This window comes from Abramis brama, assembly GCF_963993115.1.
Source record: "Abramis brama genome assembly, chromosome: 1".
Lineage (NCBI taxonomy): Eukaryota > Metazoa > Chordata > Actinopteri > Cypriniformes > Leuciscidae > Abramis > Abramis brama.
Window position 1 is genome coordinate 38,921,367 of NC_139963.1, and position 16,817 is coordinate 38,938,183.

At 38.6% G+C, this 16,817-nt stretch overlaps 1 protein-coding gene across 1 annotated transcript in view; it reads left to right on the forward strand.

Moving 5' to 3' along the window:
- The first annotated feature begins 851 nt into the window (after positions 1-851).
- Positions 852-16,817, forward strand: part of mrtfbb (myocardin related transcription factor Bb) — a 36,992-nt gene continuing 21,026 nt past the window's right edge. Inside the window, exons 1-3 of the mRNA XM_084113383.1 lie at positions 852-1,009; positions 8,655-8,720; positions 15,879-16,116. Coding sequence (XP_083969509.1) covers positions 15,963-16,116 — 154 coding nt within the window. The 5' untranslated portion in view covers positions 852-1,009; positions 8,655-8,720; positions 15,879-15,962. The remainder of the gene's footprint in view (positions 1,010-8,654; positions 8,721-15,878; positions 16,117-16,817) is intronic.

Genomic DNA, 16,817 nt, shown 5'->3' on the forward strand with positions numbered 1-16,817 from the left:
CCTCATAATCATACCTGCATTTTGCACAAATAAGGCCTATTTAGCACTGCTTTCATGTGTGCACCTTATACAGGGAAGTTTCATGGTTATTTAGCCTATTATTACATAATTATATAATTGCATAATTTTTGGAACTGCAACAACCTTGTGGAAGCACACAAAATAATGCTGTTTTAAAAAGTGACAATAAGGATCTTGAATCTCCAGTTGTTGAAAGTGAACTGGTATGCTTTATTTTCTACAGCGATATCCAGTTCTTCAAGAATTAGTCCTGTTATTATATTTGGATATATTTAAGTTGATGTTTACATGTTGAGTATGAGTGAACTGACCTTGAGATTTCACCAGATGGCAGTGTCATACACTGAATCGGTACCTTGTTTTTGTTTTAAATTATTCATAATTATCATAGTTTAATATTTAGGTTATTTTTCTTTTATCATTTTGCTTATAGGCCTATATTTTTGCTGAGCCCACTTGGACTGATCACAGGCATTTACAGTAGGCCAGGGTAAAGGTTCACATCAGGGTCTGTAACTGATATAATCTATATAATTCACATGCCAACTAAAGAAGGCTGATTTATTATTATTATTATTATTAGTTTAACTAAAGTCCTGTACGCTTTTGATTATATTTTTTAATCGAGTAACATTTGGACGCATTTTCACAACATTAGAATATGATGTGCATTGCTGCGTGTAGACTTATGTTTACATCTTTCAGAATTACTCATACTCATCTAACAATCGCTTTTATTCTTTTATTTTATTCTCACTTTCTAATTTAGCAGGTTAGAATGTCGATGTGGTGTCAGTTCTCAAAGTGTTACGAAGGGTTAACACAACTTCATTACATCACCGGCTAAACACAATGAAAGCGGCCATCTTTACCAACAGCAACGACTGATACTTCAGTGAAGAAAGAGAATAAATATCCTGCCGGAATTCTATTGCTATTCTAGATGTGTCATTCAAGGGAACACGTATAATTTAGAAGCCAAGAAACGGTAAGTTCGATATTTATTCGGTTTTTCTTGCGTATCTATAAGATGCTGCCGCACGCCTGAGTGAATGACACTCCACAGTTTTTAATGCGTTACAAGTGACACTTTATATTAAATAACGTTACCTGCGCAATAATTCAGAATAATGAGTCATAAACTGAACTCTTATCTAACGGGACGACTGTTAAATGGATATTTTCGCTGCGCACACAGTGTCATGACACTTTAGGAACTCTTTGAGTAAGTTTAGGGAATATTTAGGAACATCATGACATTAATAAAACTGACGTCAATTGACTAAATATTCGATAATTATCTAAGTATTATATAATGATCTAATTATATATATATATATATATATATATATATATATATATATATATATATATATATATATATATACATACATATATATATATATATATAGGCCTATACGAATTAAAAAAAAAAAAATCAGGTAAATAAGCGTAAAAAAAGTTTTTATTCTTGTATTCATTACAATACAAGATACAGTACACTACAATACAATACAATGCAATACAATACAATATTCTTGTATTCAGTTTGCATTATTTTATTCATTAATCGTAAATTTAATTTCAAATAATAACTTAAATTTCTATTTCAGTAGTTGGGCATAGCTATTTAATTTATTAAATTAATTTAATAATTAGTTTATTATTGCCTGGTTATTATTGTCATTTTTGCTTATTTTGTAAGATATCCCCTCTCTATTTCACATTGAGTGGAAAGTTACTCATTAATTCAACCAAACCAAAATCAGTTAATTCATTCATATTATTGATTTGACCAACTTTTGCTAGAAAATCGGATATTGTCCAGTATGTGTTTGTTTGTTTGTTTGTTTGTTTGTTTGTTTGTTTTGTGATCAACCTCCACAATTTAACTTAACACTTGAATTTTTGATTGATTGCAAGTGTACCATACTCTGGTTTTCATAAACTGGTTTTATTATTTTAAGTCTATACTTATTAAAAGTCAAAATCAACCTAACTAGGATACACCAACAAGTTACTTTAGAGGCTGCAAGTCGAAATACCTTCTTAAAGCAACATTTTCACTTTGTACAGCACAAGTGTTGAAAGATAATGCTAACAAAAAATTTGCAAGTCACATGCATCTGCTAAATGAATAATTTGTGTGCTTCACTCGAGCAGGTGTGAGGGCATTGAGTGTAGTTTGTGTTGCGTATTTGTTACCATAAACAACTGAAACAGCCTTTATAGCTCATTAAAATGTTGTTACATTAAAATGTTGTTACAAGTGTACACACACTCATGGGTGTGTCTGCAATACAGCATTGTTGAGCGTTCCCATGCAGCGACCTTTAGCCTCGGTGTGTTTTGTGTGGAGGGAGGCACAGTGCATGAAACACTCCCAGTGTTTACTGCCACAGGCCTGAATAATTACTCTCTACTCCAGGTAGAGAATCCTTAATTAGGGCGGCTTCATGCCTAAATATAGTCTGGATCGTAGGCCACCTTTTCTTGCAAAACATATTCACTATAAATCAGTAAATTCAGTTCAATAGGTCGTCCTTTTGACTCATAATGTCACTGGACACTTACAGTGTGTACTGTTATTCTGTTTCTGTCTATTTGCAGTCATTGTAGTCAAGGAGAACATAACAACCACCAAAAACTTCAGGAACCAGATTGTTATTATTGATATTTATTTAAGCTTCTCATATTAATGGGCTTTGCTACAATGTAACAGACCAACAGAGTTGTCAAAAATAGTGAATGTGTGTTATGATTTAAGAATAATATTTGCAAGCAGCTCTTAAATGTCAGAGCCATGTGTTTTAATTGTTTATCTGTGCCAGTTTGCCTGCATAGCATCAAATGCCACCTTATTTTCACAGCTTCTCGGCTTATAGATCTTATGCAGCCCCGCCGCTTTTCAGCTCTGCGCTCGTTGTGTTCTGTCTTCCGGTTTGTGTTTCCACAGCATGAAGGTAAGATCTTACGGATTTATGAATGAACCGCTAGTTTTAAAATCTTCTACAGACATTTGTTTTGACATCCGCTTCAAACATTATAATGCTCGTGATAACTTTTGTAAGTAAATCCACCGCAAAACGGAAGTCCAAACATGGTGCGTTTGTTTCTATCATAGATGTATATAATATATACTATATAATCTATGTAGTATTATATAATATCATTAGCGGCTGTTTCTATGGGACGCTATACGTAAACCGTCCGCCATATTGGAACAGTCAAAGCCGGAACCCGGTCTGCTTCCAAACAGCGGTTCTACTGAAATATGAATGCAACACGTACCAAAGACATCAAACCAAAAACAGGACATGATGTCACAAGATGCTCAAGCATACCTGTTTTTTGAGATGAGATGGCACAGGTGTCAGAACCACTGTCTCCTTGCAGCAGATCTTTATTTGTGTGCAATTCTGGTGCTGTTTTGGCTTTTTTTGAGTTCTCAGCTGGTAAAAATACCATCATATGTACTCACACAAAACGGTTTTGGATGTTCGGTAAGTTCTGTCGCAAAATATAGTTCATCATAAAAGCTGTTTTTTGTTTTGTTTTGCATCTTTAGGCTTGGTGAAGCAGCTGACAAAATGTGTCAAGAGAACTGAACTACTACTAGTCCAATGATCTCAATCGTATTTTTCTCAAAATAGCCTATGTTTTTATACTATTCTCTAACCAAAATAGTTTTTCTCACCTAAATATAGCTTATGGACGTTGACTTAACAAATAAAGCATTCTTCATCGATGACAGGCTGAATCTTACCCACCGCGGGTGTCAGTACACCACAGCATATTTCACATACATCTGTCATTCCTCAAGCAGCATGTGCTGAAAAGATGAATGGTGAGGACTGTTCCCTGTCTTTGAATCAATTTAAAGGAATTCTGACTTTGTCTTAAACAACGGCCCGTGTTTTGATACTCTCTTCCATCCTCTGGTCCATGTCCACACTCCTACAGTTAAGACAGGACCTTTAGACTACAGCTGTGCTCAAGCAGAACTTGAAAGCTGGAGGTCCTGGTATTTATAGTGACTATAAGCATGGTGTGTCCCTGGTGGTCTGGACATTGTTTCCTTAGTCTGCTGCGTCGCCTGTTTGACTTAAAGCTTGCGGCCTCAACGTTGTTATCGTTACCTGTTATCATCGGGTAAATGTTATTTCATGCATTTGAACTGTAGTTTGGAAAGTTACAGTTCACAAACAAGAATGAGATCATTGCTTTTGTAGATATCAGTGTTCCATTAAGCTAAACATCTTCCTGGCTTTTTTTAAGTTCGTATTTCAAACGAATGCCTGGAAAAAAGAGAATCGGGATTTTTTTTTCTTTTTTTTCTTACTCTGCTCACATGACACAATAACATTCCACTGAGATGTCATGTGATGTGACCTCACAGGCTTTGATGCTGATGAACCAGATTCATATCCATGCTCAAGTGTCCTCAGATCAAAAGACTTCAACATAATTATTAAGTCAGCGCTGCCAACCAAAAGTTAAGCCTCTCAAATGGTCAACGAACTCGCGTAGGATGCGCTGTGATAATATTGCGCAAAATGACTCGTTGGGTCGCGCCTGTTTTCCTCATATATCTGTTCTCTCTAAAGTATCTCCATTAGTATATTACAGAATGGGACAGAATAGCAGTTAGCATGTTTCGTTAAAAATAAATCTAAACAAAAAAAAAAAAAACGTGGTGCGACTTGCAGAAACATGCAAGGGTGGGAAAATAATAAAATAGGAAATGATATCATAAAAGTACCCTCATGACTGTGTGTCAAGGTCAAGAAGTCTCTATAAATATCAGATGATTTGACCTTATTAATGCAAGACAAGGTGTGACTTTCCAAAGACTGATGTAGTAAGTAATATTTATGATATTTGTAATTGTACATGTAATTTTTACCTTTAACAATATATTTTAAAACATTTTTTAAAATATCATTTAAGACATGCATTCAAATGTATTCAGTACATGAGGAAAATATTACTTTTTATAGACCACATGACATTTTAGAGTAATTGAATTTAAACTTTTGTTGAAATTGTATTGATGTTGGATGCTCTTTATTAGTCATTGCCCTAGCTGTCATTGTTCCAGTCAGAGTAGGAACTAGCACTGATGTCTGGTGTTGATATGTTTGTTTACCCGAAAAGAGCACTATGAAAAGTGCTTATATCATCACTCTGACCATTGTTCGAAATGATCAACAAGTTCATGTCATTGTTTGCCACATTGTTGCTTGATGAAAATAGGACACTATTATGAGTCAGACTGACAAACATCTGTTGTTCTGAAAAAGATGCGGAATGTTTGTAGTGATGCAGGTTTCACGAAAACCTATTAAAACTCATAATAACTGCACTTCTCACTAATTGGGTTGAATCATATTATCAAAAAATGGGAAGTAGATTCTGAGAAGTAATTGTATGATCGTGTGGGAACCAGAGAGTCAGCCTCTGAAATGGATTAAATCATCTATTAGCGTTACCTTTAAGTGAATCTGCATCTTTTGATGGATTGATTTTAAATTAAATCTGTAAAACATCAGTATATGCCGACTGGCTGACAGCAGGCTATTTTGATTACTGGTTTAGCGATCCCTCTCTACTGACTCCCTGGGGAGTCCTGTGCTGGGCCAATGACATGAGGGGAAGTGGGAGGGGCAAAGGCCATGTGCAATGCGCTCAGGGACAGCCTCTTGGGAATTAGCTGGCTTTCTGGGAAAGTTAAAATGTGGGATAATTTTTGGGAACGGTAAAGGAATTTTCCCCCTCTCTTTTCTTTTCCTCACTCGAGCGGGTCTCACAGTGTTTTCTTTGTGCTGACTCCTGATGCCTGCGTTCTTCGCGCACACATGGAAAAGCGTTGGAGGGGTTTCTTTTTTATTTCTGATGCTTATTTTGGCCGGTCTCACAGCTATATTTAGCAGCACAGCTGACCCCCTCCAGTTTACTGTGGATGAGTCATTCAGTGTTTGTGTGAGGAGAAGTTCTCATTGTGTAGTAATGTGGTAATACGGCCATAATGTGTTCTGCCAAATGCCACTTGGATTTGGTGTTTGGACTGTACGGAACAACTGTTAACTATTTTAAATAAACAGAACTGAATAAACACACCTAGGATTTTTTTTCCATTCAACATAAACTCAAATTGCAAAATGAATGTTTTATTAAGGCCATTACAATGCGTGATTGTATTAATTAACATGCTAACACTTTACGATAATGTCTTAATTTGTTAACATTAGTTAATGTAAACTAACTATGAGCACTATTTTTTTACAGAATGTATTAACCTTTGTTAATGTTAACTAATAAAAATAAAAACTGTTTATTGATTGCTCTTGTTAGTTTACAGTACATTAATGTTAACGGATATCCGGAGCTGTTCACGTCCTCAGACTCGGATTTATGCGTGCCTATCATGTCAACACTATCAATGCCTAAATTAACCTCCAGCAGTCAGGTGGTACAAGTAAGAGCTCTGTAAGTTGTTTACGTTCATTATTATTGTAATGTTTTTGTGCTTTGAGACATGAGGTGATTTAACGCCGTCTCTCGTCTCGTGATGCTTTGCAGGCTCTGCTGTGTCATGTGTTTTGAGGTGGGGGCGTGGCTTTGCTCTGAAGGGAGGGTGGGATCTCATGCTTTCAAAGCTAGCTTGCTATTGCTAGCTTTTCCGAAATTGCCTTCCATACCTTTAACTGCTGTTTTCTCACCTTCATTTAAATGATAGCACAGAGCACGTGTTTACATATTCATCTAAATGTCGCTCTCAGCAGTGTGGACGCTGTCGGGATGTTCGCTAATAGTAATAATATAAATAGTAACTGGTCACGTATTTCGAACTTCTTTTTACCCCTATAAGTGAAAAAACAAAAAAAGAACTTTGCTGTGAGAATAGACCTTATGTAGCGTTCCGGTTTATATTTCCACAGCATGAAGGTAAGATCTTACGGATTTATGAATTAACCGCTCGTTTTAAAATCTTCTCTGTCGTCTGTCTCTCTCATTTGTTAGGACATCAGTTTCAAACATTACAATGCTCATGATAACTTTTGTTAACTCTACAATAAGTAAATCCACTTCTACACTACTCTTCGACAGTAATGCCTTATAAATAAGAAGAGCTACCGCTAAAAAGGAAGTTCAAACACAACATTTTAAAGATGGCTGTTTCTCTGGCGCATATGGTCTATCGGGGACTTCATTGTAAACAGTTACCGTTAACATTTTCATTATGCATTTTTTATTCAAAGCGACTTGCATTGCATTTAAGCTTTACATTTTTATCAATGCAGTCACTGCCTGGGAATCGAACCCATGACCTTGGGATTGCTAATGCCATGCTCTACTATTTGATCTACAGAATCTACAGGAGCTACAGGATCAATCTCCCTCCATAGGGAGAGTCAAGTTGTTTATACTGAGTTCTCAGTCATGCACATCTTGACTTCCTTTTCTAGGTGGAGTGAACACAAAGAAGCCACAGCAGTGAACCGGCCATGAGTTTACTGGCCGACAGTGGTACAGTGATGTCCCCATTTGGCCCGAGTTTCCACTTCAAAACTAAAAACATAATTCTGTTTGAGGTTTCAAAATTGTGCTGGACTAAGATGAATTCTCAATATGTCACTGAGAGGGGCTTACCGCTGATCCTTAGCGAGAAAACAGCCGAAAGTCTTTAAACTCAGCTGAATAAGATTGAAAGCAGGGAATGTGAGCAGGCAGGAAAGCCAGCCAAGGCTTAGTCAAGTCATCAAGGCTTGTAAGTCTGGAAGAGTTAAGACATTCATCAGCCTGTTGTTTTTAATTTGCACAAGATAACAAGATCACAGTGCTCACCGAGTCACTTAATCTGCTTTCCCTGCTTTCCATAGAAATTGTGAACTCAACAAGCATATAGTCATCAAGTCCACATATTTAGGATTACAGCTGTAATGATTTCATCATAGAAATGGATGTTGAAGATGATGCTGGTGAATATTTCTCTTATGAGGGGGCACCAGTGACCAGTCAGTCTTGGATAATATTGGTGTATCCCTATCATTTTTTAATAAACCACGTGAAATTGAAGATTTTTGCCACAGCATTTAAAACAACAACAGTTTAAATTTCACATTGCAAATACAAAGACACCACAAAGTATGCTGCATTTAAAATTCAGACATGACACTTCTGATAGTGTAATAAAGATCAAATGTAAACAGAACCTCAGATGTGCTGGAGCAACACGGCCGGATGTTTGTCTTGTTGTGCTTTAAAGAATATGAATGCACTGTTTGCGGAGGTTGTGTTTGAGTCTGGAGTACAGGCTCTCATAAGCTTGTTTTCCATATCTCTTCATGGCCTCTTCTGTGGAGTGGCACACATCCATAAATATCTGTCATCCTATTGTTTAGCCATTAATCAGTGTGCAAGCAGATTAGCGTTTCCACAGCAACTGCATTGATTAGATGCAAGCCTCCCTTCCCTTTCCTTGCCCTCTTCTTCACATGCTGGTTTGCAGTCGGACGATGTAGAACGGCTCTGCTTTCACCTACAGAAACCTTCTAATGGAAAGGTTTACGAAGTTTGAACCTGTTGTAGTTCTGTTTCATTTAATGACAGGATATTCCTTTGTGTTTCAGAGGCACCATGACCTAGGGATCTTCATCTGGAGCACTGCAGCACAAAGCGACCTTCTCCTTCGACAGGTAAATCTACTCTTCTCAGAGAGATTAGAATTAATGTTACTGTGGTAAAGTTGTCATTGTATATGAGCAAGTAATTGTAAAACAGTTTGTTACTTTGTGTAATGCTTTTTCCGTTGTCTTATTTTAAGGGAAGTAAAATTACCAATGCACATATTCACAGTGATTTATTTTGATATTTATCATTGTGATTTTAATTCAAAAAGTTTTTAATAATTTGAACTGGCAGATGGGATTAAAAATGAATAGGTCAGACATGAAACTCTAATGAACGCCGATTGGTTCTTCCAATCAGAAGTACTTCCAAATCCACATAGCCATATACATCTTACCCTAGCCTCCCTCCTCCTCCCCAGCTCCACCTGTAGAGATCTGCTACGGGGGTTCCACCATTTCTTGCAGCAGCCTTTCCTTTGTTTGTTATTTTTACTAAAGCTGAACAAATATTGTATCTGCTCAGCAGCAGTGTAGCAGATCTCGTCCGTTTATGCCCCATGCTAATAAATGCTGGTTGAAATGTATTCTCTCCGAGAGTTGTCATGGCTGAAATACAATTGTGAATTAATTTGGGATTTTTATTATTTTATCATTGTATGATTGTTGCATAAGGCTTTGTACTCCATCCATCCCTCCATCTGTCCATCCATTTATCCATCCATCTATCCATCCATCCATCCATCCATCTATCTATCCATCCATCCATTTCTCATTCCGTCCCTCCATCCATCCATCCATCCATCCCTCCATCTGTCCCTGAGACCATCCATTCATTCATCCATCCATCCTTCTGTCCATTCATCCATCCCTCCTTTCAAGGCATCCATCCATCCCTCCATCCAAATTCATCCGTCCTTCCATTCATCCATCCAACCCTCTGTCTATCCCTCCATACATACATCCATCCATCCATCTATCTATCCATCCTTCCGTCCATTCCTCCATACAACCTTTCCTTCCATCCATCCATACATCCTTCTGTCCATCCATTCATCCATCCATCCGTCCATCCCTCCATACATCCATCCATCATCCATTCATCCCTCAGTCTGTCCCTCTATCCATCCCTCCTTCCATACATCCCTCCATTCAAGGCATCCATCCCTCCGTCTGTCCCTGAGTTCATCCCTCCATCCATTCATCCATCCCTCCATCCATTCATCCATCCCTCCATCCATTCATCCATCCCTCCATCCATTCATCCATCCATCCCTCAATCTGTCAATCCCTTCATCCATTCCTCCGTCTGTTCATCCATCCCTCCATCCATTTCTCTGTCTGTCCATCCATCCATCCAGAAATGTAACTGTTTTAAAAGCACAGCTGTCTCATCATTGTAACATATGAGGACTACAGTGCCATCTGCTGATGGATAAAAACTATAAAAAGAAGGTTTTATGGTAGGGTAGGCCTACTAAACAAAAGTATTAACAATGACAAGATTTTAATTGGCAATTAAATGGCAATTAAATGACAAGATTTTAATTTATATCATTCTTGCGTCATAAGATTTTTTATTTTATTTATGAAGAATATTATAGAAAGACTGTTCTGGATAACTGTACAGTGGGCGGAGAATGTTTCAACACTTGTGCCAAGTCAATGTCAGCCTATATTCCCTATTTGTGACAGTTGTGACACGCATGGCTTCAGAACAAAAGCATATACCCGTAGGGATGCGCCTGTGCTTGTTCTCACCATCAGCCCTGCTGAACTGAAACCTCCAGAGAAAAGAGCACCACCATGAGAAGGTGGTGGGTGTTTTTTTTGGGACATCAGTTAAGCAGGATTCCTCTCTCACAACAAAGCAACCATGTGAGCCCTCTCTCATGTGGTTGATTTAAAAGCTTGATTTTTTATATTTTTTATTTGTCATCAATTGCTCACAGGCAATCCTTCAAAAAAATCCAATCCAAACAAAAAAAATGTTTGTGAAGTTCTCCAGACACAGACTCAGGGTAGAATAAGCAGATGCTGCGGTTTTGCCAAACTCCACTTTGTCTTCAGCTTGGCATGGAGCAATGGATCATCCAAGAGCAGGATTTGTCTTTGACAGGAGCATTTGTATAGGTTGATACCTATCAGTGATGCGCGGGTCAATGTATAAACAACCCGCACCCGACCGACGTTTTCAACTAACCCGCCCGCAACTCGGACCGCAAAAAAAAGAATGCGGACTCGAACGCCAGAGAGAAATGCACATTTCATATGGATTACATAATCAGAGAGTAGCCTATTTATTTTGGTTTGAATATTTTCTTTTAAAAGTAGACATTTCAAGCTTTCTGTAATATAGCCTATATTTCTCAAATCTGTGAGGCACAAGCTGAGTTTTGGCACCCTCCAGTTCACGTGCAATGCAAGTGATCGTGTCGGCGCCTTATTACATTGTCTGCTATATATTTGCTTCTTATTTATTAAATACGGGCAATTGATTGATAAAACATTGATCAAAATTAAGATGCAATTTATACAAAACGAAAATCTTTTAAAAAGAGTTTTCTATAAAACAAAACTTAATGAAGTCGTCAAAATCATGTTTTACCAAAAACAGCGCCGTTGCTAGGAGGGCGCTAGCGCCTCTGCCTTTCAGCGCCTCTGCCTCGCGAGTGGATGATAGCCCTAAAGACGCCTAGCAATGATATACCTTTAGTGGTACTTTTAGTTAAGTTATACCTTAAGAGTCTTCGTAGCGCGCTAAGAGACAATGTTATCGGAAAATGCAGCTCAGGTATGATGCGTATGATGCGTAATGGAGATTCCAAAGCGCTCTTCGTTGGTCAGAACCATGGAGAGAGCGATCACGGATAGGTCTGTCCTATGCACCGAAACTTTTAACAATGCAACAAAATATTTAAAGAGCATCAAGCTATTAAATCTATATTATGTATACGCACAGATAATATAACAGTAGGCTATATTAGTCAATGTTTTTTTATTAGGTTAAGCAGTGATTGGATAAGGTTTTTTTTTTTTTTTTTACGTTTTTAATTTAAGGCCCACCCACAATTGGTCTGGCCCATCCAAAACTGGAATCCTGGCGCCGTGCCTGGTTGGTCGTGCCAGTTTTGTGGCTATCAAATGTGTAAATAGCATCGCAAGAAGTACACATGACAAAGCCAGCACTTTGGTCATCATCTTTCATTATTTCGGCAAATGTCTCCCACACTTTGCTCTTTCTATTTGTGTATTTGCGGAGCTTCCACTCCCCAGTCTTCACCTTTTCTCTTGCCGCCTCCATCTCTACCTGCAGACTGAGCTCGTGCGTCATCTTCGCGCCAGTTATTCAGCCAATAAAGTGTAGGCCTATGTATTTCATAGAACATTGTGTCTAGTACTATATAAATTACAAAGGTTTAATTGTCATCTTTATTTCAAACGACCCGACCGACCGTGACCCGAATATCATTAAAAATATTTTTGGATGACTCGTGACCCGCGGGTGACCGCAGGCACCCGCTCATTTTGGATCAACCCGCGCATCACTGATATATATATATATATATATGTAGACGAAGTGTAGATCTTTTGGTAAACTTTTTTATTAATTTTCAATGTTCCTTTAGGTTTACATAGTTAATATAAATATAAATGGGTCATTTCAGACAGAGGATCAGAGTGGGCTGAAACAATTATTTTTAACCCTCATTCTGACCCTTTGTCTGAAATGATCCATTGGGGCAGCTCTTTTACAGCTGGTCAGTAAACGCCCTCTGTTATGATTGGCTAACATTGTGTTTTGAAAACATTATCCACATAAAACCATAATTTACATACAAAGGATTATGAAAGCATTTACTTACAGTTTCTGATGCAGCTGTCAGATCCAATACAGTTGGCTGCTTCATCTTTCAACAAAAGTTTATTTGTGAATTCTTCATTACACTGTGCCTCGTTTATAAAACAAAATGCTCCGAACAAACATAATCCTCTGACGAGATCCAGGACGCCATTAGAATAAACCATCCGCTTGGTTTCAGTGCTGGGATCCTTCTGACAGAGAAACAGACGAGCTGTTTAAACTGAACGTTCCTTTACGGTTCTATTGACTCTTCCATTTGGCCTGTTGTCGAAACACTGAAGTGCGTGGAGTGTCAGAGACAGAACACGCATCTGTATACTGTATTCACTGTGAATTCAATATGATTTGACGCAACATGCTCACATCCAGTGTAGACAAATATACTATTCGTCAATGTCTTGCTCTGGAGCCAGTCAGTGCATATGAATATGTTTTTGCCCGTGTGATGTCACAAATCCCACAACATAGAAACGAGCTTGGTCAAATAAATGCTTTGTTTACAATGAGGAGGATGTTTTTAAACCATGAAACTTGCAGGATGTTAACTGATAAATAAGGCCTCTTAAATGTCAAAAGATCAAGGCAGATTTGATTTCTCACGCCATTACCCCTTCAAATCATTTGACATTATGCTCAAACATTCAAAAAAAATTTATTGTACTTAAAATGTCAAGCCAAGTGGCATGTGGAACCAAACGATGATGGAGCTTTACTCAGAATTAACTTTGATTTTATTGTCACTTTTCTAATTATTTTTCACCAAATGGTGTCAGTGTGTTAGCTGGACAGCTGTATTTGTATTGTTGACTGGGGATTTGTTGAAATAATGTGCTTAAGAAATATCAGTTCAGTGTCCCAGTAAAAAGAACTAGAGCCAATGAAGTTTCTGTAAAGCAATGTTTTTGCACAGTAATTTAAAAAAAATATATAGTCTGTGAAATTGCAAACAGGACAGCCACAGTGCAAGTCAATATACATTTTAGTTATCAGCATTTAACTAGGGTAAGTGACTAGTATGCATCACTAGTCTCTATCCCTCTTTGCATAACTACATACAGTGAGGAAAATAAGTATTTGAACACCCTGCTTTTGCAAGTTCAATTTTGCAAGTTCTCCCACTGAAATTGTCATCGTAGGTGCATGTCCACTGTGAGAGACATAATCTAAAAAAAAAATCCAGAAATCACAATGTATGATTTTTTAACTATTTATTTGTATGATACAGCTGCAAATAAGTATTTGAACACCTGAGAAAATCAATGTTAATATTTGGTACAGTAGCCTTTGTTTGCAATTACAGAGGTCAAACGTTTCCTGTAGTTTTTCACCAGGTTTGCACACACTGCAGGAGGGATTTTGGCCCACTCCTCCACACAGATCTTCTCTAGATCAGTCAGGTTTCTGGGCTGTCGCTGAGAAACACGGAGTTTGAGCTCCCTCCAAAGATTCTCTATTGGGTTTAGGTCTGGAGACTGGCTAGGCCACGCCAGAACCTTGATATGCTTCTTACAGAGCCACTCCTTGGTTATCCTGGCTGTGTGCTTCGGGTCATTGTCATGTTGGAAGACCCAGCCTCGACCCATCTTCAATGCTCTAACTGAGGGAAGGAGGTTGTTCCCCAAAATCTCGCAATACATGGCCCCGGTCATCCTCTCCTTAATACAGTGCAGTCGCCCTGTCCCATGTGCAGAAAAACACCCCCAAAGCATGATGCTACCACCCCCATGCTTCACAGTAGGGATGGTGTTCTTGGGATGGTACTCATCATTCTTCTTCCTCCAAACACGTTTAGTGGAATTATGACCAAAAAGTTCTATTTTGGTCTCATCTGACCACATGACTTTCTCCCATGACTCCTCTGAATCATCCAAATGGTCATTGGCAAACTTAAGACGGGCCTTGACATGTGCTGGTTTAAGCAGGGGAACCTTCCGTGCCATGCATGATTTCAAACCATGACGTCTTAGTGTATTACCAACAGTAACCTTGGAAACGGTGGTCCCAGCTCTTTTCAGGTCATTGACCAGCTCCTCCCGTGTAGTTCTGGGCTGATTTCTCACCTTTCTTAGGATCATTGAGACCCCACGAGGTGAGATCTTGCATGGAGCCCCAGTCCCAGGGAGATTGACAGTCATGTTTAGCTTCTTCCATTTTCTAATGATTGCTCCAACAGTGGACCTCTTTCACCAAGCTGCTTGGCAATTTCCCCGTAGCCCTTTCCAGCCTTGTGGAGGTGTACAATTTTGTCTCTAGTGTCTTTGGACAGCTCTTTGGTCTTGGCCATGTTAGTAGTTGGATTCTTACTGATTGTATGGGGTGGACAGGTGTCTTTATGCAGCTAACGACCTCAAACAGGTGCATCTAATTAGGATAATAAATGGAGTGGAGGTGGACATTTTAAAGGCAGACTAACAGGTCTTTGAGGGTCAGAATTCTAGCTGATAGACAGGTGTTCAAATACTTATTTGCAGCTGTATCATACAAATAAATAGTTAAAAAATCATATATTGTGATTTCTGGATTTTTTTTTTTAGATTATGTCTCTCACAGTGGACATGCACCTACGATGACAATTTCAGACCCCTCCATGATTTCCAAGTGGGAGAACTTGCAAAATAGCAGGGTGTTCAAATACTTATTTTCCTCACTGTATATATAGGTATTCCTGATATGTTGATCATAAATTTTCAATGTGACATGTTTTGGAATCTTGCGTGTCTTGTACTTTATGGAGCCCTATAGTCTTTCTTTGTAAATCTCCATGTCTGAAGTGTGAAATATGGTAACATATATTTTCCAGTGCGGTACATTGCAAAATTACACCAAGCAGATATTACATACATCTTTGTCTAAAGTGGCCTTTCTATGTTCCAAGATGTAAAGCATCTGTAAGAATAACACATTAAACAGCTGGGCCAGATATGCTGCCTGCATATACTCCCGTATAACTTGTCTCGGATTGGAGCCACATCAAGACTTATTCAACATGCACTTTTTAACATCAGCCATAGGATTTAAGAGCTTGTTTTAAAGGTTAACTGGGAGGACAATCAAACTTATTTGATTAAATACATGGTAGTGGACAGTCCAAGGTTAGGCAGATTTTGCTCAAGCTATTTAAAAGAAGCTTTAAGTTTACCATCACCAGTTTACAACAAAATCCATTCTGATTCTAAGCAATGTGACATAAATGGATACACTAACCTTTGAGCTGCATTTCTGGCTCAGTTAAAGTGTATTAACAATCAATTGCATACAAGTAAATTAGTTTTGCCACCACACCCCAACAACAACAACTTTAAGCTCCATTAGGGCTTTCTAATGTTTACAAGGGCTGCAAAACACTTTTGTCTTTCTGGCAGGCTGCAGTCCAAGATTCCCGCCAGTCGTCTATTCCGCTGTGGTAGTTTCCAGGGAGAGACCCTTGCCTCTTCCCCCAAAGAGATATGGAGCCCCATGAGAGTCTGGGAGTGGAGGGCGACTCAGGCATGATGGGGGTGCTGGTGCCGAGCCCACGGAGCGAAGCGGTGACCCATGACCTGGAGGAATTGTCTCTCCAGTACACTCAGAGCCTTCCACCCATCAAAGAGCGCAAGAACGGTGAGTAAGCTCATTTGGTCAGGCCCTTAGGCCATAACTCTGCTCCAAGCTCCTATTTCCTCATCATCCATTAAACTACCGCCCCGATTTGACACTGAGAAAATAAGGCCTGCCAGAAGGTTGAGAAATTTGTTTGCGGTAAGACATGGGGAATTACACAGGAATTGTATGTGAATGCCAACATGTAATCATGTCTTAAGTGCTCCCTTTAACTCTTTTCCAAAGTGTTCTTGGCTCATGTTAGGGTGGACGACTGGTAAACTAATGTGATAGATTTTGGTGTCAAATATGATTGCCGAAAGTCTCCGATATGGAAGGTTCTTAGGCCTGCAGTCATGTTGTGGTTTTTGTTTGGCTGTAATTCAAAGGAACACTTGATCATTCAAAAATGGATATTATGTTCCAAAGCTGTATGACTTTCTTCTGTGGAAAAACAAAAGGTTAAGTATAATTCCATACTGTGATGACAAGCAAATAATTACTTTCATATTTTGGCTGATTGGATGTTCTGATGCACCGAAATTTCGGCAGCTGCATTTTTTTTTAAAGATTTACTGCAATAGTTTTGTAAGGCTGAAAAGATGACGTTTAAGTAGCCCTTCCGATGACAGTTTCACTGTGTCGTCATCTATTTCGTGCACACAATGTGGATAAGCTACAGCAGGCAAACATGTCAGCAGTGTGGATGCACAAAAATTGAG